General features: G+C 46.3%; 1 protein-coding gene across 1 annotated transcript; it reads left to right on the top strand.

Moving 5' to 3' along the window:
• Window positions 1-2,200: 2,200 nt before the first annotated feature.
• NHLH2 (nescient helix-loop-helix 2) lies at window positions 2,201-2,656 on the top strand. Its single transcript, XM_061988730.1, has one exon. The coding sequence runs from the start codon at window positions 2,201-2,203 to the stop codon at window positions 2,654-2,656; it is 456 nt and encodes a 151-aa protein (XP_061844714.1).
• Window positions 2,657-24,328: the final 21,672 nt, after the last annotated feature.

Below are 24,328 nucleotides of genomic sequence, written 5' to 3'. Positions count from 1 at the left end.
CCTCTCCCGGAGAGTCATTTGAACTGTAAAGGAATCGCCGAGGGGGCGAGGGGACCTGGAGAGAAAGGCTGTCCGCACGACTCCGCCGAGGTAAGCAGCCTGAACGATATAGCCCTTTTCCAGGTAGCTTGGGCAAGGGGTTTGCTGACAAATGGTGGTTTTAAAAATTATTGTTATTATTTTTTAAAAGGAAAAATAAAAGGGGTGTAAAGCCTCTTCCCGACTCAGCTGTCCAAATGCCACCGTGTTGGATAAACCCAAATCAAACGGGAAAATACCACACACACCGTAGAGAAATCTTTCAGCAACTTTCTCCAGGAACTACCTCTGTAATTGCCCCTTTTCATACAAGCAGACTGTAAGTCCTCCCCCCTGTCAGTCTGCTTTCGCATCAACCCCCTCACTGGGATCTCAGCGGAAAGATTATTTCTAACCTTTCCTATTTATTTATTTTATCTTTGTTTGTTTGTTTGACTGTTTGTTTGTTTTTTCCAAGAGATCGCTGGTCCCTGACCTGCTCGCTGCCCGGCTTTATTCCCAGCTCCTGCCTTGTGGGCCTGATTAACGCTCCTCATTAAAACTAGCAGAGGCAGCGTTCCCCATGGCCCCCCGTTCCCAGGGAAGCAGCCTCTCTCCCCCACCGCCTCCTCGGGCCTTTTCCCCTCACGCGTGTCCCGCGTCGCGCCCCGTGGGGGAAGGCTTGGCTCTAGTCTTGCCTGCGAGGTGTTCCTCCCGCCTGTCGTTTAGTCTCCGTACTGGTATTATTATAGTCATAATTATTGTTATTATTTACTATTATCATTATTATTAACTATTATTATTTACTATTAAATTTCTTTTTCCCAACCGGGTCTGAGACCCGAGAGGGAACTTTGCCTGGAAACTTTGGCGTGGAAAATACTTAGCAATCTGAATTCGGCGGCAGGGAGGATGCGATGTTCCCTCCTCCCTCAGGCTGTTTCCCCACCTCGCTCGACACCTCAGCCCTACACACACACACACACACACACACACGCACACGCACACGTTTGTGCCCAAGGTTATTCACTAGTTGCCTGATGTATTGTTTTATTACATGCCGGCATGTCCACGGACGCGCTCGGGTTTGTATTGCTGTCTACATGACAGATGGTGCTCTGTGAGGCCGCAAGAAGATACGATTCAATTTTCTTTTGAAAGGCACGTCTGCATTTATTTATTTATTTATTTAGCTTTTCTTCTTCCCAATCCCCCCCTCCCGCCCCGCATCCCACTTCCTGCACCCCGCCTCTCGTCTCTGCACCCCTCCTACCCCCCTCCCGCCTTTTCTCGCAGGGAAGGGTAGAGGAGGGAAAATTTAAAGGAAGGGGAAAGTTCGGCCGCTGTTTCAGGGGTTTCTTTTTTCTTTTCTTTTTTGAGTCCCACGCTTAACAAAACAGGGAAACTCTGCGAGCACCCCCATTTGATCTCTGGCAAATGGCTACGCTCACAATTAGCAGCAGGAAAGAAAGAAGAGGAGGGGCGGGAAGAAAAGAGAGATAAAAAAGAAGGAGCGCAGAGAAAAGAGTGAGAGGAGAGACCAACAGATGCATCAGATCCCGTAGTTTTGATTGAGATACAAATTTCCTCTCTGGCCTTGTTGCCTTTGGGGAGCCTTGAGCTGTACATCTAAAAGCATCATATCTGTAGCCCGGATCACGCCGAAAGACAAACGGTTAAAATGAGATTGGCAGGGAAGGAAACACGATATAAAAATCGGAGGGGGAAAAAAATACTTAATCGACCTAATATCGAGCCACTGGATCTTGGCTTGTTGGTGGGAAAAAAAAAAACCCATAACAACAGAAAATCTTCTTTTATTGCTTTCCGGGCCTGTTCCTACAGCCAAGCGAGGACGGGGAGTAATGGGAGGAGGTATATTCTGTTGAAGCTGCCGTTAAACGGAAGGAATGGGATGGTAAATGCCAGAGCATCATTTACCCCCGCTATCGCTCTCATTAGTGCTCCTCGACCCGGCGCCCGGCCGCGAGGAGGGGAGTGGGGCTGCGGCAGGCACCGGCGCCTGGGGCAGAGCGCGGGGACCGACACAGCCCCTCTCCCTGCCCATCTCCCTGCCCGTTGCCTTGCCCTTTCCTCACCCTCTTTCCCGGTGCGGGGGCTGAGGCGCTGACCCGCTCTCTCTGCTTTTCTGTCCCGGGAAGGCTCCTCCGCCCCCTCCAAGATGATGCTTAGCCCGGATCAAGCTGCCGACTCCGACCATCCCTCCTCGGCCCCCTCCGACCCGGAGTCCCTGGGCGGCGGGGACGCCCAGCCCCTCAGCTGCTGCATCTCCGACCCGGAGCCCGCTGAGGGCGGCGGCGGCGGCGGTGGGGAGGGCCGGGGCGGCGGCGGCGGCGGCTGCGGCGGCGGCGGCGAGGGACGAGGCGGGAGCCGGCCCGGGCTGCACCCGCCGCCGCTCAGCAGGGAGGAGAAACGGCGGCGGAGACGCGCCACGGCCAAGTACCGCTCTGCCCACGCCACGCGTGAGCGGATCCGCGTGGAGGCCTTCAACCTGGCCTTCGCCGAGCTGCGCAAACTGCTGCCCACCCTACCCCCCGACAAGAAGCTCTCCAAGATCGAGATCCTCCGCCTCGCCATCTGCTACATCTCCTATCTCAACCACGTCCTGGACGTGTAGCGCCCGACCGCCCCAACGGACCCCCGGGGACCACCTCCCTCTCCCGCTGCCGCCGGGACCCCCTCGTCCCCGCCGCCCCGGGGCGGGCAGCGGCGGGCAGCGCCTTCCCCGAGGTGTCCCCACCCGCTACCATCCGCCCCGCCGCCGCCTGCCCTGTCTTCTCGGGGCTTCCCCCTGGCACGGTCGCGGTGCGGCCGGAGGAGAGGCCGTTTTTCGAAGAGAAGTGTAAAACCGGATTGTTTCTTCAGGCTGTCAAGTGCCCCTTTATATATATCCAAAAACATCTACTTGTGACCTTAAACGTGTGACCCATGGGTGCAGTTAAAAATAACTATTTTTTATTTATGGTAGAAGGAGTCGACAATTTATTTTTTTCAAGATTTATTTATTTTTCAGAGTGGTGGCGATTTTACTTTGGATACTTTGTGCCAATTGGTTTCTATAGTCGGGTGTTTACACTTTCTGCTGTGAACTATTACGTTTGACTTTATGAGTGTTTGTTGGGATCAATACAGTGTTCTTTCCCCCTCTCCCCCTTTTTTTTTTACAAATAATTTATTTTTCCCCTCCAAGTATATTGCACTTGTGTATGACAAACCTCCTACACCTCCCTGTTTATAAGTATATTTTATATATATCAAGGCATTTGTTCCTGACCTCTTTTCTTTCTTTCTTTCTTTCCTTGTGTGGGATGGACAACCACTAGCACTTAACTAGGAGAGGTTTTTTTGCTTTTAAAAAGAAACCAACTTGTTGTTCTTCTGATCTATAGTTTCGTCTGAAAAGTTCTTTGCAAATCGTTTCTAAGGGAAGTAGTTTCTTTGTGGGTGTATATGTGCGTGTGTGTTTACATGCATGTGTGTGTGTGTGTGTGTGTGTGTGAGTGAGCGTGGGTGTGTATGTGTGTGGTATATTTTTAGGAAAGGACATTTTTCCTAAAAAAAAAGAAAAAGATAAAGAAAAAGGAAAAAAAAAAAGAAAAGAAAAGTAAATCCAGGACTGCTTTCCTTTGTGACAACCAAAAAAAAGAGTATTCTATAACCTGAAAATGTTTCATGTTCTTTGCTGTGAATCTCTTAAAACAAGGATGAAAGAGAAAAAATAGAAAGGGAAAAAAAAAAGAGAGAAAAAACCACATCTGCTATCCAAAGATTTTAGTCTTTTTCAGGGTTTTTTTGTGTGTCTCTGTTGCTTTATATAATGCAATATTTTGTAGTGAAAATAGATAAATCTGGTTTCTATCTGATGCGTTTTTCATATCTCTCATGGATGGTGAGCTGTTTTGCATATAAATAAAAGTATCGAATAAAAGCTGTTTTTTCCTAATTATTTTTTCCCTGTTGGTCTTTCTGCAAGACACAGACTCGATGCCCCTTATGAATGAGGATTGCAAAGGCTTCTCAAGTTGTGCATGGGAAAGCTTCAACAGGTTACCTGCCTCTTCCTAGGGAGACTCAGCCTGCAAACCCTCCCCTGCAGCTCCCCCACTCCAGCTGCTTTCAGCTGCCTTCACTGCCTAAACGCAGAGGGGGCATGAGACCCTTACTGTTGCTTTCTCCCTGTCACATCACAACTGGCATGGGCTCACAGCTTTCAAAGCTGGGGCTGTAAAACCAAATCCAGTGCTTGGAAGCACATGTTTTGACACATCGCTCTTCCACATGTCCAACTTTGCCACCAAAATATATGCATTTAGTCCTGCCTGAGGCCACGGCGTTTTCTTTCAGTTTTGATCCCTCTCTGGCCAGGGCCAATTCTACTGAAACCAAGTAAAAACCTTGGGCGCTTTCCCTGTTTTTGAAAACCTCAACCATACTCCTTTATACAAAGCTTCACTGTCAAAGCCTATCGCTTGAAACATGGCACAGCTACAGACTCAATAACAGACACGTTACCGAGTAACAACAGACCTCTGTGCCATCTCACTAAATCCTTTCTTTTCTACCACAAGGGGTTAATTTTACCTATAATTCGAATATTGACATTATCTGGTGTGGCTGCCTGAGCTACTGTTACTTGCTGGAGACATAAAACAGTGTTATCAGTCCCCATCCCTCCTCCATTTTTATGGCTGACACTTTGCACAGTGCTGTCATTAAGTGGAGGCTTGACCAGCTGAAAAGCTTCGTGCAGAAAACTTGTTCAGAGATGCTGTCAATTCCACTTTCCACCAATGCATGCTTCCTGTGTCTCAAGCGTGGTTCGATGCACAGTTTTCAAATCCTGCACCTTTTGGGGCTGAAAGTACTCTACCAACTTTGGGGCTGGTTTTCTTTGGGACAGGCTTGTTTCTTGGCTTTTGACAACACCTGGATAGTGGGTCAAGTTTGATGCCAATTGCTTGAGTGATGTTATAAATCCTGCTGTCCAGGATGCCTTTGTGCTGTCAACATTTGGGAGGGCTTAGTTAATACACAACATATTATCTCCTTCTTGAGCGTGTAAATGCGTATTTTAGGGATGGGAGTGCTCTGTATTACCTTGCTTTGAAATACAGTGGCTGCAGTCACTGGCAGTTGACTCAAGCACACAGGCTGTGGGATGAGGAGGTGTGAAGACATCACCCCCCTCCAGCCACACTCCCCCCTCTGTGGTTTACAAACATATCAAGTCATAAGCTAAAAGACTGTGAGCAAGCTAGGTTCATGCGGTGAAGATGCTGTGCACCAAGCAGTAGTTACTAGCCCAGGATTCCCAGCCATGGGATTCTGTGCCCAAACAACGAGCCAGTGAGCTCCCTATGTTGTGAGCATAGGAGAGCATGGTGTGGAGATGTGTGGAAACAACTCGAGTTTGTAACTAAGGGTATCCTCTGGTCATCCCATTCCCATCGGCCTCTGAGACATCAGACAGCCTGCTTGCACCCAGAGAGAGGGCAGGAAGGGCTTTGTTTTTGATGGAATCCACAGGATCAAGCCTCAAGTTTAGCCTTCAGAAGGGTCAGGGCACTTTTTCTGAAGTTATGTTCATTTCTTCCAAAGGTTTATCTGATGGAAGAAATTGCTTCTCCCTACAAACCCTATCTCATTTTCATCCACTCACTACCTTGTTTGCATGCTCTCACCACCATAGCATCATCACAATCATTTCCATTTTTTCCCCTGGCACCAAGAAGGAAACTCATTCTCATCTACCAGTTGATAACTATGAAAACAAAACATAGGTTTTGCTCTTTCATCCCCTTCCTTTTTTTATTTTTTCTCTTGAGAAAGATGTGAGCAGTATGTACAAGCTACAAGGAGCATGCAATATAAAGGTTTCAATGGCTAAGGGCTCAAAAGTCTGGATTTATGAACAACAGGTAAACAACTTCAACTTCATCTCATCCCAAGTCAGCAGTAAGTAGCAATAAAGTCTAATTACATAACCAAAGCTACTTTGCCGACATCTATGCTCCCTCAGCAACGCAAGAATGAACAACCTTGAATGACAACAGCATAGGAGGAATGGAGTGGGACTGCTCAATGGAAGTTTCTCTCATGCATGGCCAACACAATAACTGGCAGGGAAGAAACACAGAGTTAATATTTCCCGGAGTTTTTTTTTTTCAGGACTAAAGCTAAGATTAAAGCTACATTCCAATGCTTTTCTTTCACAATTAAACAGGAGCTCATCCTAGGAACCGTGACAGAAAATACACTCAAAAGACAGAGATGGCAAAGTACTACCTTTTAGCTGAAGCTAAAAGAGATGTTTTATGCCTGACTCTATCCAATGCACAAAACATTGCATGGAAACAAACTTCCAGCATTTAGAAAAGGGAAATGCTTCCAATGGATAGATCTAGAATCTCCCAGTACAAGGCATAGCCAGTGCACCCTTAATGTGATAACAGCTATTAAGACACATTTGCAGGTCTTATGGACATATGGACACATGGGCATATATGGACATGGAGTGCAACACAGACTCCCATTGGCATCATTAGGAAACAGGGCATCTAAAGGATTCATCTGAGCCCTGGAAACAGATCCTGACCCTGAAACAGCACAAGTGCAGACAGCACGGCAAAAGTAAGTCCTACAGATAAACCTAGTAATTTCCATGGGACTGGACAGCTATGAGGGAACTGTTTCTACTAGTGCTTCTATGAGTATCATATACTTTCCTGAGAGATGAAAGGATTTAAAGCACAAAATACTCCAAAATATAGACTTATACTGCTGTTAGATATGGGTATACAAAAGGAAAGATTTCTAGACACAGATCATCACTCAGAAGCAACATGCACAGAATCACACTACTCACTGGCCACAGAGCAGTGCCTTATTGCTTGCATTAAAAAGTGGGTGAGTCAGGTAGGATATTACCACTGATACTTACAGTTGAGAAATTCTGAGGGTCTTGGATATGATTTGACGTCTTTGTTGCATTTATAGCAAAGAGTGTGTGTGTAAGAGAGATGGGGGGAGTGGGGGGGAGCTGAAGAGGATGCTGTATATGAAATTCAACAAAGAAATGGATCTCTTCCATTATATAGCCATGAAGAAATACCAGCGACATTCTATCTATCTATTCATATATCTATCCATCTAGCCATCCTGTAACCCAATTAACCCAGTCCTTTTAGGGTGAATAAATGTGTTCTAATATCAGCCATTATTTTTTTCAGTACTCTCAGTTTATTCTCCAGGGTGGGACAGATCAATAACCACAATAGTAAGTGACCCAAAAGGAAAAGGCAATCTCCTGGTACTTCTTATTTCTTTCTTCAGAGGCAATTTTGTTTTTTCACTGCCTCTTCCCCTGGTGATGGATTTTGCCTTTTCTGCCCAGAATGGCCGTGTTGTTTTATCCTGGGCTCTATTTGCATGTGGGCTTCAGATTCGTCTTTGGCTCCTCGCACGGTTTGGGATGAGACCCTCCCGTCCCCAGAGAGGGGGGCAGGTGTTGCTCCAGTCGAGCGAATGGAACCAAATTACAGGACCGTCTGTCGCCTCCTCTGGGAGCCGGCGGAGGGAGGGAGGGAGGGAGGGGAAGAAGGGGAGGGGAGCGGGATGCCGTGTGGCAGAAAAGAAAAGCAGAACATCATACCGGTGCCGATAAGAGCTCGAAAACATGAGTCACCCCAGCCCACAGCCCCACCCAAAACCAGGCAGTAGCCATCTGAAAGAGAAATGTCAGGGGCAGAGAAAGAAACTGAGTCACCAGGCTGGAATAACTCAGGCTTAAAACGAAAGCGAGCTCAGAGCCCGACCACTTTCAGGCACAGGAGTGCAGGCACAAAGTTGGGCCAGCTAACAACCCTCTTTTCTCAGCTCCCTGCCATGAGCTTTGATGCCCCCTCCTCTGTCCCTCCAGTGTAAGCTCCTCTGCCCACCACTGCTCTCCATCCAACAGCTCCCTGTAGCTCAGCTCAGCAACCAGATCCTTGTTTCTTCTCCTGCCTCCCCTCCTTCCAGCCACTCCTCCTGGCCTCCCCACAGCCACTCTGCCCTCTGAAGGTCCCCAAGAGTTGCACAACTGCACAGAGGTCCTGCTCCTCCACCACCACCACCACTGTCAGTCCAGGTTCTGCAGTGCAGCAGGTTCTTGCTCCTGCAGGAGCTGCTTGGTGCACCAGCTCTGGGGCAGTCTGACAGGGCTCTTCTCTCGCTTCCTCTCATACCTGTGTAGACTTTTACACAACCAGTTTGAGAGAATAGGTGACGTTGCAGAAATTACACACTTCTCACATGCCCTGGTTGCTTCAGGCATTCTTAGCCATTCAATACAAAATCGTCCTTGTTTTTGGTGCTTTTCCCTCCCAACCTTTCCCACACACACCCACACTCACAAACATTTGTGTGTGCAATGGTAGTTCTCAAAGTGGCTGGGCACAGAGTCACTTGGAAAGCAACAAGTGACAGTTGTGCTGCTGTTCCTCACTGAAATACGATCAGAGAAGAAAAAGCTGCTCTGGGGAGAATTCAGAGGAGACTTGGGAGAAGAGATAAAAAAAGATGCTGTTAGAAGCGCTTATATCAAAGCAAGAGCAGCACAGGGAGAGAAAGGCAGAAGAAGCCAGGTCACACAGGTGGAGAGGCCACATCAATCAGAGACGAAGCAAAACATGAAGGATTTTGTGTGAGAGGGGTGAAGTGTACATGTGAACCTGGGTCATGTGCAGATGGAGCAATGAGGGAAAAAAAAGCACATGAAAAGGCAGGCAGCAAACATGGGAAAATATGGCAGCATAAAGTGTGAGAAAGGAGAAGGGTATGAGTGGCTGGGTCGAGCTGTTAGTATGGGTGGATGGGGAGAAGATGTTCCCTCAAGCTGTAAGTAGCAGCTCGCTCAGGGCGTTTAGAAGTGAGTTCAGTTGAGGAACAGACAGACACCAGGCAGGGAAGGAACTGGAAAGAGTAATAAATTAGACTTTCAAGATCTTGAGGAGAGATCACCACAACTTTAATCATGGCCAGAGGGACAGACAGGCATAGTAACATTTTTTTCAAGGACCAAAAATCAAGGAGTTTATGATATAACGTCTATCCTCCAAAGAAATCCTATGTCTTTTTCCTTGCTCAAAACTATTCTGTGCATGGAGGTGGCAGAAAGATTTGCAAATCCTATGGCTAGAGCTCAGCACGGGCTTGCAGACAAGATAAACACAAAGAAAGAAATGCAGAGCAGAGCAGGAGAGAGCAGAATTTGACTGCATGCAGCCACAACATTCAAAGACAACTCTTTCCCACGTCTCAGACTCAATATTCCCAACATGAAGGCTCTTCTGCCCGTTTATTCGATTACAAGGTTTAAGACAAGTTTCAAGACTTTTCCAGAAATGACCCCTGATAGGATAGAGTCCCACACCTGCATTGGACTTCTGTTATTTCAGATAATAAAGACAAGGACTGACCATGAAAAATTGCAGAAGGACTGTGCAAGACTGATAAAGCAGCACAAGAAATTCAATTTAAATAAAGTGATAAGGTGATGCATGCAGGGAAGAACATTTCTAGCTTCACATATAACTGATAGGTCCTGAGCCAACCATAGAAGCAAGATGTTGTAGTTATGATATATTGTTTCATGATAACATCAGTTTGGTTCTTGGTGGCATGGCAAAAGAAAATGAAACATTAGATATTACTGTCATTGTAGAGAGAACAGAACAAGTAGGGAACAAGACACAGAGCATCGTTATGCCATTGCATAGTAAAGTCTGTATCCTGAATACCACATGCAGCTCTGGTCTTCCAGTCTTTCAGTAAGAATACAATAAAGTCCAAAAGCATATAAGAACGGCAGCAAGGATAACCTGAAGCACGGAGTAGCTTCGGTATAAGAAATGACTAAGTGAAAAGAACTGAGTCAGGAGTGATTTTACAGAAAGCCATTGTGTCCCAGTTGAGGATGGTGGAAAGGGATCATTTGCTCCCTCTCTCTCCCAGTGCAATTTGATAGCAGGAAATGAAATTGTCATGTGCCAGCTTCAAAACAAACAAAAGGAGCTGTCTCATCACACCCTATGCAGTAAAGCTGTGGAGCTCCTTCCTCGGGACGCTCTGAAAGCAAAAGTATTATACAAGTTTAAGGGCAGAAGAAGCTCACAGAAGACAAATCTGTAGAGGACTTTTAAAGAAATTGCTGCCAACTCAGGTTCTCTCAAACCAAAATGGTTGAAGGCCAGCAGGAGGTATCCCATGGAGGCATCTGGTTTTAGTCCCCATGCATCTGGTTTTGGCCCTCATTTGAAAAGGGATGCTGAGCTAAATGGATGTTCAGTCTGGCCCAGTGCAGCTGCCTTTTCATACATCTTTGAGATCTGAAGGAAAAGGACCTTTGACAGAAGCCAACTTCTTTCAAGCCTCAGTCTCTTTGGACCTGAACACTAAAGCTCTCTGTACGGTGAGTCCCCTCACGGTGAGTCCTCACTCACCTGTACGGTGAGTGGGCCAATGTGACAAGATAACCATGCCCTTTTAGATAGGGAGGGAGGAGGACTTGTTCCCTTGGGCAATAAGAAAAACAAATGCATTTTTCCTGAAAGCTTAAAGGGTTGGAGTTTAATCTCAGACACATAAAGGTAAAGTTACATGACGTCAATAGAGTTGTAATTGCTACCAGAGAAACAATTCTAAGAAGGATCCGGAAGCTAGTCATAGCACTGTAGAGTGGTCAAACGCAAGATGGGATCCTGCCTTGAATTTGGTCCTAATCCTCACGTCCTGATGTTTTTTTCAGTCCTTACTGGGGCAGGACTACCTTTTGAACAGGTAGGCACTAGTAGTCGAGCTCGCAAGTTCTTACGTTATTTGAATTGCCCCAAGCAAACTTAAGCTTGGGAGATCTTAAATAAAATCAATCTAGAAAAGTGCTTAAAAGAAGAAAGGACTGATGAGAGACTTGACAGCTTTGATTCAGACATCCTGCTTATCAAAACCTATTGCGATTTCACATACTTTAGATTCAAGCTGCAGAAAGGAGAAAGAAACAAGGAAGAAGTAAATGAGGGGGAGATTAAAATGGTGACATAAAGAGGAGTGAGAACAAGGGGAGTACATGAGCTATGGGGGGAAAGGTCGGTCATCTTCTAAGGTCATCCCATTAGGGCTTCTTAGGTATTCAAAGGCATCTCTGATGGACAAGCAGTCTCAGATATCGTATTTAGTTATTCAGTCCCAGCATAAACAGACCAGCCTAAATTTTGTGGCCACAGACCATCTCCAATATCAGTCAAGTCTTGCTGCTCAGCGAGGTGTGGAGTCTCCAAAAGTGGTTTGAGGACACTCATCCTCGATTTGTTGATGAGGAAACAGGACATAAAAAGGGATTCAAGACTCAGAAATTATCTTCAAAGGCAAAAATCACTTTCCTGTACATAGTCACATGACTGTTTCAAAGTCTACACTCTCTAGTTCAGCCTGTGTCAGAGAAAGTACAGCTCTCAAAGAAAGTCTCTTAAAAAATCTGCAGAGAAGCTCCCCTGATTTTACCAGTTTGGGGCTCCCTACACAAAGCTCGTCACTACCAAAGGATTTATTGAGAACCACCAGATTTCTTGACCTGTGAAGTGCCTTCAGATAACGTACAAAGCAAATCACTTCAAGACTTCCCTACTCCATTCACTCTCTAACAGTATCCAATGTTTGAACCTTACTCTGTGAAGGTGAATTTACCTCACTTGACCTTTTCTTGAATCACTCTTAAAGCATCTCTCAATGGTGGGTTTACTGTGCGTGCTTGACCTACAGACACTCATAATACCTCCTCTGTATCATTTCAAGACAGCCAGGGCTTTTGCTACCAAACAACTTGCTCGTCAGTAGCATCCGAAAGGTGAAAGTACTACATGTAACAGGATTCACAGTATAGATCTACAAGCTCCCAAAGTGTGTAGTGTTACAAGAAGCCAAGGCCAGGGTCAAGTCCCAACAGTTGCACAGGGATTCTAGCACAAGGCTGCATTGTAGCCAAAGGGTGGAACCCACTTGTAACCCTTTTAACAATGCAGATGAGGTCAGTAGCATCTCAAATGCTTCCGTTAGAAACAGAGGTTAAGGTGAGAGCCAACACAGTACCTGCTATTGAGGCAGATCCTAGTGAGATGAATATTTCGAAGTCTCAGAATTTGAAAGCCACAGGGGCATTCATCAGCAACCTCGGAAGACTGCCCGAGGACTAAATGCACAGTGAAGCTTGCATATGGACTAAAGCACAGTCTCCCTAGGATAGGGTTAAGCCACACTGGTGGGATGGCACAGAGAAACCTGCATTGCTTGGCAGCATAAACAAGCTGTAATAGCATTCATTGCCTTTCTACTCAGACAAACCGTATTTAATTACCGTGCGTCCGAGTTGCAGTAATCTGGATGCAGATAGATCTGAAGTAAATGGAAAGGAAATGGATTTTACGTGACAATGTAGAAAGGAAAAGCACATTAAGACAAAAGATGATTAGGTGGATTGGAAGAACCTTGTAAAACATAATTGCATTCAAAACAATAGCATCCATGGCAAAGGAGTTCCTGTCAAATGAAAGTTGTACCATTGTCACAGCCAGAGAAGTGTCCATACCAGATTGGTACCTTCTCACTTGGTGACTCCTTGAGTCTCTCTTAGAGTTGCAGCTCCTGGCTTGACTGACACCAGCAAAGCCACTTCTCTGAATCTCAGAATCTCACAGCCAGTCTGGTATTTCTCCGTGTCTCACAGCCTCCTGGGAGACAACATATGCTTCCCTTTTCCACCTTTTACGTGTTTAGACTGCTAACGCTGTCAGCAGTACAGGGACCTGACTCACCCAGTGAGAGAATTCACATCCTGCCCATTCCCATCCTGTCTCTGAAGCTGACCAGTCCCACCTAGCTCCATCCCACTATGAGAGATATATAAACCCTTGGTTAACATAGGTGCTTGCTCAGTCCCGTGAGGTGACTGGTCCACTCTGGCACGTGCCTCTGGAGAAACAAGAACTGACCCTTACTGTTTGAGAGTTGTCGCATGGGGATCTAATTGCGCTTTCTGTCAGTGACATCTGAAGCAGAGAAGGGGAGATGAGCAAGATTGTATTTGCCCATCTGTAGTCAGCTGGCTTGTTAAGGTGGTATTACACTCATCCTCCAAACTAGAAGCCAGCTTCCAAGCAGTTCAACGTCCCAGGCAGTTATGATGCAGAGCTGTGGGTTAGCCTCTGCTTTATTGCTGGCCACTGGGTTAGGAGAGCAGAAACTCCCTCTAATCACTGAGTGCGAGTGAAAGGTTGCACCCTTCAAAAAGTACTTAGAAGCAAGGAGATCGCTGTCATCCACTCCTGGAGTGGGTGGTATAGTATGATGTAAGTCTCCACACATGCTGCACCACAGGTGTTCTTGACTGCTTGTCCCAAAAGCCAGTTACTGATAAGGTTCACCATAAAGCAGGATCCTTGCTTAACGTCTCTGCAGCACAGAACTTCGAATAAATACCTAGAAAAAGTAGAAATACCCAGCAGGTCTCTGGATTAGTTGGTCCAACAATGATGAGTCTATTGTGTCTTAATGTTTCCTTAGAGAGAGCAACAGTACAGCTGGTAAGCAGCAGTAAGTCTTCTCGTTGTCATCATGTTACGTCAACTGTCTCATCACGATTCTGTCTTTGTCTGAGGCTCTTCCAAAAAAGATGACTGCCTCACTCCAGCTTTCTTTTTTACTGGTGTTATGAGAAGGTGCTCCTTATTTCACAGAATCACAGAATCTTAAGGCTAGGAAGGGACCTTGAAAGATCATCTAGTCCAACCCCCTGCCAGAGCAGGACCACCTAGAGCAGGTCACACAGGAACTCGCCCAGGTGGGTTTTGAATATCCCCAGCGAAGAAGACTCAACAACCCATCTGGGCAGCCTGTTCCAGTGCTTCATCATCCTCACAGTGAAGAAATTCTTCCTTGTATTTCTTTGGAACCTCTTGTGTTCCAGTTTATACCCACTGCCCCTTGTCCTGTCATTTGCCATCACTGAGAACAGCCTGGTTCCATCCTCCTGACACTCACCCTTTATGTATTTGTAAATATTAATGAGGCCACCCCTCAGTCTCCTCTTCTCCAAGCTGAAGAGCCCCAGCTCCCTCAGTCTTTCATCATAAGGGAGATGCTCCACTCCATCATCTCTGTGGCCCTGTGCTGAACTCTCTCCAGCAGCTCCCCGTCCTTGTTTCTTCACTATATGCGTCTATCCTACAAGCCTATTTGACAACAGTCTTCTGTGGTGGTAGGCTTAACCTCACCATTTGCAACGTTGCTTCCTACCATAAGGATGCATAAGTCCTGGGTCCCTGAATCACATAGCATTTCTTTTTTCTTGGCTTTTTGTGTGTTAGAGTCCCTGGGGGCTCTGATTCCCAGCATTTCTGCCAGGATTTTTCTTGTTCTTCAATTTCCTATTGACCATGTGACAACCCACACTGTTGTGTGTTTGTACCACTCTGAGCTGTAGCAGTGCTCAGCATCTGTCCAAATCTGGGTCTGTGCCCTTCTTCAGTAAGTACTGAAGAATTGGTAACTAATCCAATAGACTGGGGAGTACAGATATTCTGGTGTCAGATATACTGTATCCAGAAAAAATTGCTTCCATGCATAGGGAATCTTCTTGATTGATGACAATCAGCTGGTTTTGGAATGAGTCCTTTTCAGAGTCTGCAGTATTTATGAGTTTTTGCTTTAGAGTCTTGTTCACTTCAGCCTCCATAAACCTTAGGCATAGCTGGCACCCGACAGATCTGATTTCTCATTTTGGTCACCTCATGGTCATTTGCCTGCCTTCCTTGTGGGACAGCAAGAAGATCAACAGCACATTCAGTGTGCTGTAACCTTGCTGCCATTTTGCTGTTTATCAGAGTCTATATCTGCTGAGGAGATATCAATGCTGGGACCTTGTTGAAGTCCAGGCTCATCTTCCCCAACGTTTGCAAGTTTGCAAGATTGCTGCCAGTCATACCCTTGATGCTCAATACAGACTTTCAAGACTTGCTCTGTCTTTTTCTCCTTGTGGTTTCAGATAGACCCATATTTCTGTTCATATTTCATTCATGATAATCTCACTATTTCACTCGTGGTAGCTCTACTATTTCTGTTACTTACCTCTAGATATTTGACAAGCTTCATCAGCTTCCTTGATGCCACTGCCTTTCTGATGACAGCACGAAACAATTTTGGCTCTTTTTGATTTTTTCCCTTCCTGAGTACCCTTGATGTATCCCTTCGAACATAATTTTCTTGCCTACCTAGCTGTGTTACCTTCTCTTTCAGGCACACCATTCCCATCGTAAGAAATACACAGTTTTGCTTATTTATCTGGAAATCCCAGGGTTTTTTTTCACAGTGGTTCCAAGCCACCAGTCATGCTATTCATCTGTTCTCCATATCCAAATATCACCTTTGCAGACCTAAGTACCTTTATAACACCAGCCTTGCTGCTATTTGCCTGGGAACGAGGCAAGATGTAAAACACTGACTCAATGACATTCAAAGGAAGGGATGCCTCCCAGAAAGAGGGTTGAACGTATGCCAATGGGCACTCTATTTTTCTAAAGCTGTGTGCTGGATACCTGCTGGTACATCATGTTCAGGTAATATATTTGGGGATCACAGAAAATGTCCCTGGTGGTCTGCAGTGAAAAATGTTCCCTTTAGTCTATTTGTTTCACATCAGGAACTAAAGACAGAATGTTATCTATTTCACCTGTGACAGCAACATTTTCTTAAATGACTTTTCTCCTTGCTCAGTGACTCCTGATGCTCTAAGTCTACCCAGATACAATGTTGGCCTTTAGGGAAATGCAAAAGAAACCTTCCCCTGTTCGCCTCTCAGCTGTATCCTCACTCCCTCCACCAAATCTGTGCTTCACCCTCTCTCATGTGGTAGCCAGCACCAAAGCATCCCCACACCGTGAGGCACATGGCAAGGAAAACGCAGCTCAGGGCTGCACACGCCTTTGCTCTGTAAGGATGGGTCACGCACGGTGGGCATGCAAGCCAAGGATGGACAGGCAGTTTGGCTGCTACGCTCTGACAAAACTGTCAAGTGAGATTTACACTGGTTTTCTTTGGAGGCTCACAATCTGGCCAAATTGGGACAGTTTTTTAAAGATATGACAGAAGTTGTATCCCCTGCAGTGGAGGCCCTTTCAAGCCAAATTTCTAGTCTCTGCTCCACAGAAGCTTTAGATCTTCTCAAAGAAAGGCACGGCAAGTCAATTTTAAACTCCAGATACATCTGTTTCTTTTTCTCTAGCCTCCTTTCCTGAAACTGCTTTTGAACTGCTTCAGATTAAACTCAGCTCCCCCAACCCAAACCACCAGAGACATCCGCCACAGCGGATCTCAACCTCAAGGGTTACATTTAGCAGGATTGTAAGGCATTGGGAACAGTTTCTTGTAATGCAACCAGCCTTGGAAAAAGCGTTGTCAAAAACTGCATTTTCTTGTTTTCTACAAATAGCTGTTGCAGAAAGTAAATAGAAGGGCTGAAAGCAACCACTCATTGATCTATACCTATCTGCAGTGCTGAGGACCCTACTTCTGCCCTATTCATTTTCCTGTCTTTTCAGTAAACCAGCTACCACCATGATCCCTTCCCCTTTCAACCTCTGCATGCACCCACCAGCGCATTAATCCCTAGAAATCATCTCTTGCGGTCGCTTGATGGATGAATTCAGCAGAAGCACGTCCTGCTAATATATCAATAGTGTGCTGTTAGGCCAGGCTCGAGGGCTCTGCTTTCGCATGACAGACAGAGGAGCGGCCATAGTGTGCACTCTATGTGTGAGATGGATCCCCTGTGAGAAGAGGTGTAGAAAGGAGACGGATGTGCTACTCATGCAAATTTTCTACATTAGATTAGCCCCTGGCACTAATGCACAGAAGCATGTTCCTCCTGATTGCTAGGAGTCAAAAGGAAAAGGACACAAAGGAGCAGTGTTGTCTGGTCATCCTACCATCCCCACACCTTGTTTAATCCTGCCTTGGAGAAGAATAACTGATGATCTCCGGAACCAAAGAACTCCTGTTTGAAAGGAGCACATACCTGCCTCGCTTGGAATAGGAGATGCAAACCAGGGAAGGATTTCATCCATAAGGAAACAGCTCCACCTGTGTGACTGAGATATGAGACACTTAGAAAGATTTCTAAAGCTTACATGAGCATAAGCACTGCTTGTACTCATTGCTTATTAAATAGTTTTATTTGCATTTCTATTGGTGTGAACAGGCCAGCTTCAGCCTGTTCACTGTTTTTGATCCGTTTCTTTTTTTTCCCTGGCTCCCTCTCTTTGAGCCAGTGGGAGTCAGGCACCCCAGAGTTAGGCACCTGCATGCACATCGCTAAACTCGCTGGATGTGTAGGAGATGATGGACATGTTCAGCGGAATCTGTTGTGCTCCACTTCTGAAAACAAAACACAGACACTAACATAGCACCAGAGATCTCCCTTGAAATTACTGTTTCTGAAAATCTTGGCCAGCACCAGATCTTGTGTTTTGCAAATCTCTCTCTTCTTCTCCTTGAGACTGATCCTATCTGCCGTGTTTATTGCAACCTGGGTGCAATCGGTCCTCACAGCAATTATCTCATTAACAGCCCTACACTGATTACTCATGTGCTACCTGCTCAATGGATAAGAATCAGTGCATCTCATTTCTTCACTTGCCAAAGATTCCCCCCCCACCTCCCTTTCCATCATTACATTTCTGAAAGCTCTTTTCCTTCTTTTTATTTTAGTCCTGGGTGTCCCCCGAGCTCCCTGATTGCATTTAAAACAGACACAACGACATTATGAAGCATTAAACTAATGGCATTTGGGACCATTTTTCTCCCGTAAACCATTACGATGTCCCTGGAATGGCTGGCAGAGGGCTGAGCACTGGCACTGCCAGCCAGGGCTGCAGCCCTCTCTGCCGAGAGCTCGGTACCCGCTCTGGGATCCGAGGTGCCATCTCTCGTGCTGCTCTGGCTGTAACAGCCCCCGAGAAAGCTGTTTTGATCTTCAGATGAGTTGTTTGGCATGACCATAATGACAAATATGTGAATGGGGGGTTAACCATGAATTGCAAAGTACCCATCAAATCCCCAAGGTGGACAGGAATATATCTTCCTTCACACCCTTTTGATGTATAGTTAATTACACGAATCTGGAACTGTTACCATGTGCAAACACAGTGAAAATTGACTTTCTAAGCCATCCCTGGCCTCCCTGCATATGTTGCTCGCCCTAGCCCAATACCGTGCTCTGCCTGTACACACACAAATATATAATCAGTGCTGGTTTAGACTATTTTTGTATATATAATCCAGCTTTATCAAACATTAGAGGAATAGAACAGAATGCAGCATCCTTCAGGCCTGATGCAGCTTTTTTAAAAAGAAGGAAAAAAAAAAACCCAACTTACTTTATATTGGTTGTTCTTTCTCTTGCCTGAATAAAAGCTTTAGCACAGCTTGAAAGGGTTGCATGTGCTGAAATGTAGCCCAAGGATATGTGTTATTATCCATCCCCTCTTGACCAGCAGGGTCTCGGCTCTCTCTCCCTTTCAGCCTTTTGTTTGAACAGATGGGATTGGGGAACGAAGGGAAAGAAAGGCAGTCTGTTCTCATTAATGCTCCCAGTACACAAACACAAACCTGAGCACAGGGGACCTACTGAACAGGACTGCTTCCACTCCATACATATCCACTGAGACCATATGTACCCGCACACAAAGGCAGACAGAAGACCCACATAGAGCCAGCTACTAGGCATTTACCAAGGATGACTCCTCACCAACTAATTAAACATTTGTTGGGTTTTTTTTTTTTTCCAAAGCCCTCGTAGGTCATATCCTTTTTATTGAGTTGCACAATTTAGAAAATAACCTTCAACCAATGTGGTGTTGAGGTTGTTTTAAAAGATTGTCATCAAATCGGCTTCGAAGCTGAGCTGGGAGCATTTGTTCTGTCTTGGTCTGAGGTGAGCTATGTGAAGAGGTTTCAGGCTAAACCTGCCACACAGGGGATGGGGTTCATCCAGCCCCAGCCTCCTGGCAAGGACCAAGGCTGCTTCTTCTTGAAAAGGTGCTTAAGGACCTCCTGTTGGCCATGAAGGTCTACCTGTCTAATGAGAACATCTCACAAACTCTGCAGACAAGGTAGGCTGTAATATTTCAGATCTGGGTTCTTCCATTTCCATCATGGCTCATGTTTCCATGTTTACTGATAAAGCTCTTGGAAGCACCATTTAAACAAATATTTGATGCTTCTTGTAAATCATACATGGTCGTTGGCCTCAGTGATCTCTTGTGCCAGCAAATGGGCAGCATGTGGAGAAACATCTCCTTCCAGCAAAGCTTGGAAGCTTCACTTTGGAGAAGGACAAGCAGCTCCAAGCTCTGCAGCCTGGCAGTTCAGTGGAGGTGACTGCCTGCAGCCTGTGACACACTCAAAGTCAGTTGAACTAGCTTGGCTTGCAAAGACAGAGCAGTGAGGTGGGTTCCTCACCACCTCGCACACATCCATCACGAGTGCAGTGCATACACAGGTGGCTACTGCAGCCTGGCTGACACATGCCAACTCATTAAATCACTGTACCACAGCCACAAGCCGGGCTCAGACTATACTTGGAGCTGTGGCAAAGCGATTCTCTGCCTGAGCACGGCAAGCTTCTCTGAATACAGCATCTCTCCTGCTCCTGGCAACCCTCCCAGCAGTGTGAAAAGAGGTTTTGGTCAACTTAGGTCTCATTGACTCCTCCTTCCTCTTCAGGTCAGCTCTGTCTCTGTTTATGCTCTAACTGGGTCAGGCCTGAAAAGAAGACCTGCCAGACATCTGCAGCTGCTGAACAAGGACCCCCCAGATCACATTAATGATGGGCTCTTGGCATCTCTGAGAAAAGCACTAGCAAAAACGAGTAGAGTCAAGAACCAGTTCCTAAAAAAATGTCTTTGGTTAAAGCCCCCAGCTGGCCTGTGTGTTTGATCATATTTCCCCAGGAGCCTCGCTATACCCTAATGAACATCATATCTTTATTTAGGTGTCAGGTAACAAGGTGAACAAAGCTCGAGAGTGGCTCTCCTCCAGCTGCAGTGGGCTGCTGTGAGCTGGAGACACGGCAGGCTCTTTCCTCAAGTGCGTAAGGAAACACCCAAGCAGTATGTCCAGCATCAGGTAGATCTATATTTCATTACAGCCCCAGGCATTTGACATGTAGTCTCAAGAAAAGAGAGCTGTCATTTTTTTCCCCAGGTTTTGCGAGTGTAGGGAACACGGACCAGAAAATGAAGTGGTTCTTCCCGCAGGGCTGTTTGCAGAAAGATCACAGGGGGCCCAAGGCAGAGAAGCATTAGTACCTCTGCTCACAAGATCTCACGTGCTCCCTGGGCATGCAGAGGCAGGTTTCCATAGCCGCACACCTCCTTTGAACATCCTCGCACTGACACGCGCGATTCAGGTTGCTGCCAGCAGATGAGCTGCTGCCAAGGCACCCTCTGCCGACTTGTTTCCACACGCAGTTGCCCAGTTTCCACAAATAAGAGCAGCAGGGGCAGAGCCCAGATGCAACCCCCTCTGCTATCCAACCATGGACTGGCACAAGAGTGAGATAAAGGCTCACAGGCAGCTTTGTAGATGGTGGCTTCAGTTTGTAAGTATGTTATACCAAGAAGGCGGAGGCCCTCATCTTAACTCCGCAGCAAGCCGTCTCAGGCCCAACTGCTTTTATTAGCTGAAGCACAGCTTGTGTCCTGAAGCAGCACCACTTCAGCTGAAGTGAAGAGCACATGTAATAAACCTTGATGGGCCCCAAGTGGCAGCAAGCAGGAGCAGCACAGCCCTCCTCACATCCCTGCCAGCAAAGGCAGCACAAAGCACCAGGGCCAGGACACACCACTTGGTACAAAGTGATGTCCAGGGGAAATCCCTTTAAAGGTCCTCCCTAGCCAAACTATTCTACGATTCTGTGATCTCTGTAGCATATCTTCCAGTGCTCTCAGCCCAGGACTGGGGCTGCAGTGCTCCAATACCTGCAGCCAGCAACATTTCTCCTCAGGTCTGCCCACACCACCACAAGCAATGAACATTAGCTTTCGTTGCACAGCACTTGAGGCAGGCAACAGTTAGCAACAGAGACTGAACCACCAACCACCATTTTCAGCAGCCTGTAAGAACAACGTTGCTATCTCTAGGCTAACGCTTTGTCCATTAGCACATCTGCATGGCATCAGGAAGACAAAATAGATCCCATTCTTAAAAATCCAATCAGCCAACCAAGGAACACGGGCCCTCAAGCTTTTCAAAGCAAAACACTTAAAACTTTGGGCTCAGCAAACATGATATGGCTCAGCAGCTTTCACTCTTCCCAGCGTGGATTGGCAATGCTTTTGGCCAGACCATTACAACCTGTTTACAGTGGAATTAAAACCCCAACAATCCAGAAAAAAATCAGAACTCAACAGTCAGAAGGGTCAGCTGGCATCTAGGAATATCGGGTTTCTTGTTTTCCCCTGTCTTTTTGGCAGAGGCAATTCTACAAACTCAGCTCTTGCTTTCACCCCATACCAGAAAAGCAGCCTGGAATTTGAAGGTTGACATCTAACAAAAGCTCTGCAAAGCACCGAGTTTCTGACCAAAGGAAATAACTTTGTTTCACCTCTAAAAAAATAAAAGTTATATGCTGCTTGAAAATGAAATGCTGAAACAGAACATTTCAATAACTTGGAGATGTTCCACCTTTAGATTACCTATGGGAGAAGAGTGCCTGTGTACAATCAAAAGGGGCTCACAATGCAGCTGCAAAGACAGCAAACGTCTCGGGCTGTGAGCCATTCTGCTTCAGTTATGCACAGGAAAATTGATCAAACTCCTCTCTGTAGGTATTTCCAAATTGTCCCAAAGCTATAAAGGTAAGCCTGATGGGTACAAAGTGAATCTCCTCCTGAGAGCTCTACCATTACCCTACACAGCTGCTACTAGTCAAGCTTGGAAACAGGATGCTGAAAGACAGCTCTTTGGTCCAATAAAGCTGTCAGGAAATTGCATGTGATGTTTTGCTCTGTCATATACAAGAGAATCTCTTTCAGACCCTCTGTGCCTCAGAGTACAGGAGAGCACCACGCTACCTGAGCCCACAATGCCATTGGAGAGATCAGCCCATGTCAGGCTCCATCCTGATAACCACCAGATAACCACTGCTTGAGCTCCATCCTTTGATCCTTGACACTCACTTGGGTCAGCAGCTGTCAGGCACTGGATGTGCCCTGCCATACCCCAGCTCTTACATGCTTTCAGGCCCCTGGAACAGAAAAGAGACAAATGCCCAGGGTATCACCCGCAATAGGGCTCTGGGAGCCAAATCCCAAATGCCAGCTAGTGGTGAAGGGGACCACTAATGCCACCAGGAGTGCTCCTTCAGCCTCTCTGATCTGTCAGTGTAGATATATATCCAGCTAAAAAGGGACAAAGGATTACAAATGGAGGCCAAGCAGAGTACCCTCATCACAAATAATGCTGTCCACATTGTGAATTATATTAGGAGGACGGTGGCCAGCAGATTGACAGAAATTATTATGCCAGTCTGCTCAACACTGGTGGCCTAGATATTTTGTCCTGTTTGGATCATCCAGTTTCAGAGGGATGTAAAATCTTGGAAGCATAAACTGAGATGGTGAGGGGCCTGGAACACCTAACCTAAGAGAAAAGGTTATAGGAGCTGGACTTGTACTCAGGTGATAGGCAATATAAAAGCAGACTACAGTTATTTGAATAAGAGCTTCAGAGACAGTGGAGCCAAACTTTCATACAGTTCCAGTAACCCACAGGCTGTGCAGATGATGAGGAAAGGCTAAAGAGGGAGCTCAGTGTGACAGCTCCTAAAAACAGGCAGAGCCATTCAGGAGCCAGAGCTGCTCTAGGCAGAATGCAGCTGCCCTCTCTCCTAAGTTTTCCTGGGATCAATAGCCAGAGGTCTCAGTTCAAGTCGAAGGTCAAGTGTTTTCATTGAGCTTCAGAAGTTGTTGTAACTCCTCTATGCTACAGGCTGCTCCAGAGCTATTTAAGCCATGCAGGGATGCTTTTAAACTTGTCCTGGCTGTAGTTTTGCATTCTTTCCCCTCCATCTCCCTGCACAATTCCCCTCCAAATGAAAGTGGGACCATGAACATCCTAATCCATCCCCAGTGTTTAAACTTGGATCACAGTTAATACAAAGGTTCTGGAGACAGCAAGTAAAACACCATATACTAGAATGTAAGAGGTTCCAAAGAAACATAAGGAAAAACTTCTTCACTGTTTACGTGATGGAGCCCTGGCACAGGCTGCCCAGAGAGGGTGTGGAGTCTCCTTCTCTGGAGACATTCAAAACCCACCTGGACAAGTTCCTGTGTGACTTACTGTAAGTGGCCTGCTCTGGCAGGGGCGTTGGACTAGGTGATCTTTCAAGGTCCCTTCCAACCCTTGAGATTCTGTGATATGTTAATTAGTTTTGAAAAGTCACACAAGTTCAAAGCCAAAACTTCCCTTCATCTGAACTCCGCATAACTGCTTAGATGGAGATCTGACTCTCCTGTCTGGCTGATCCACGTGCTTTTAAGTGGTGACCCCGTATTGATGTGAGAGAGTGGGCTGTCTGTTGCACTGCAACGGCTAGCTGCAGTCAGACTTCAGGTCTGCCCAGCTTGATGCTTGCTCTATTGTTACTGAAATATTGGACTTGGGATGTTCAACTCGAACAGACTTTAAACTTTGCTGCTTGACCCAGCTTCTACCTGACAGCTTGCTCTTGCTCCCAGTTACACGGAAAACCAAGGCACACAGCATAGCTTATGACCCAGACTAGGGCTTAGGTGCTGTGAAAGACAAGTGAAACTGAGGTGAGTAAGGAGACCCACCTGAAGATGGGCTCCACCTCACTCCTTGCTCCAGGGCCCAGCTCCATGTCATCAGTAGTCACAATAGCTCAGTTCCTGAGCAGCTGCCTCTCACATTTACATTCAGGCTTTGCATGTGAATGTGATTTAGGGTCTTCAAGAAACAAGGTTGCTTGATCCTTTGGTCTCAGATAGTGGGTGCACAGGGAGGACAACGGAAAGAACAAGCAGCCCATCTTGCAATCTAACATGAAATAAGTGGGCTCAGCAGTGGCAGCACTGGCAGGAGGAGCAGCAGTCCCTTGGAGCTGTCTGGCCTATTTCCCAAAAGGGGCAGCAAGGCCTGTGTAATCAGGCTCAGCTGGTAATCAGGCAAAGTCCAA

Source organism: Colius striatus, chromosome 1 (assembly GCF_028858725.1).
Source record: "Colius striatus isolate bColStr4 chromosome 1, bColStr4.1.hap1, whole genome shotgun sequence".
NCBI lineage: Eukaryota > Metazoa > Chordata > Aves > Coliiformes > Coliidae > Colius > Colius striatus.
The sequence above is the reverse complement of the archived record's forward strand: the minus strand, read 5'-3'. Positions and strand labels throughout refer to the sequence as shown.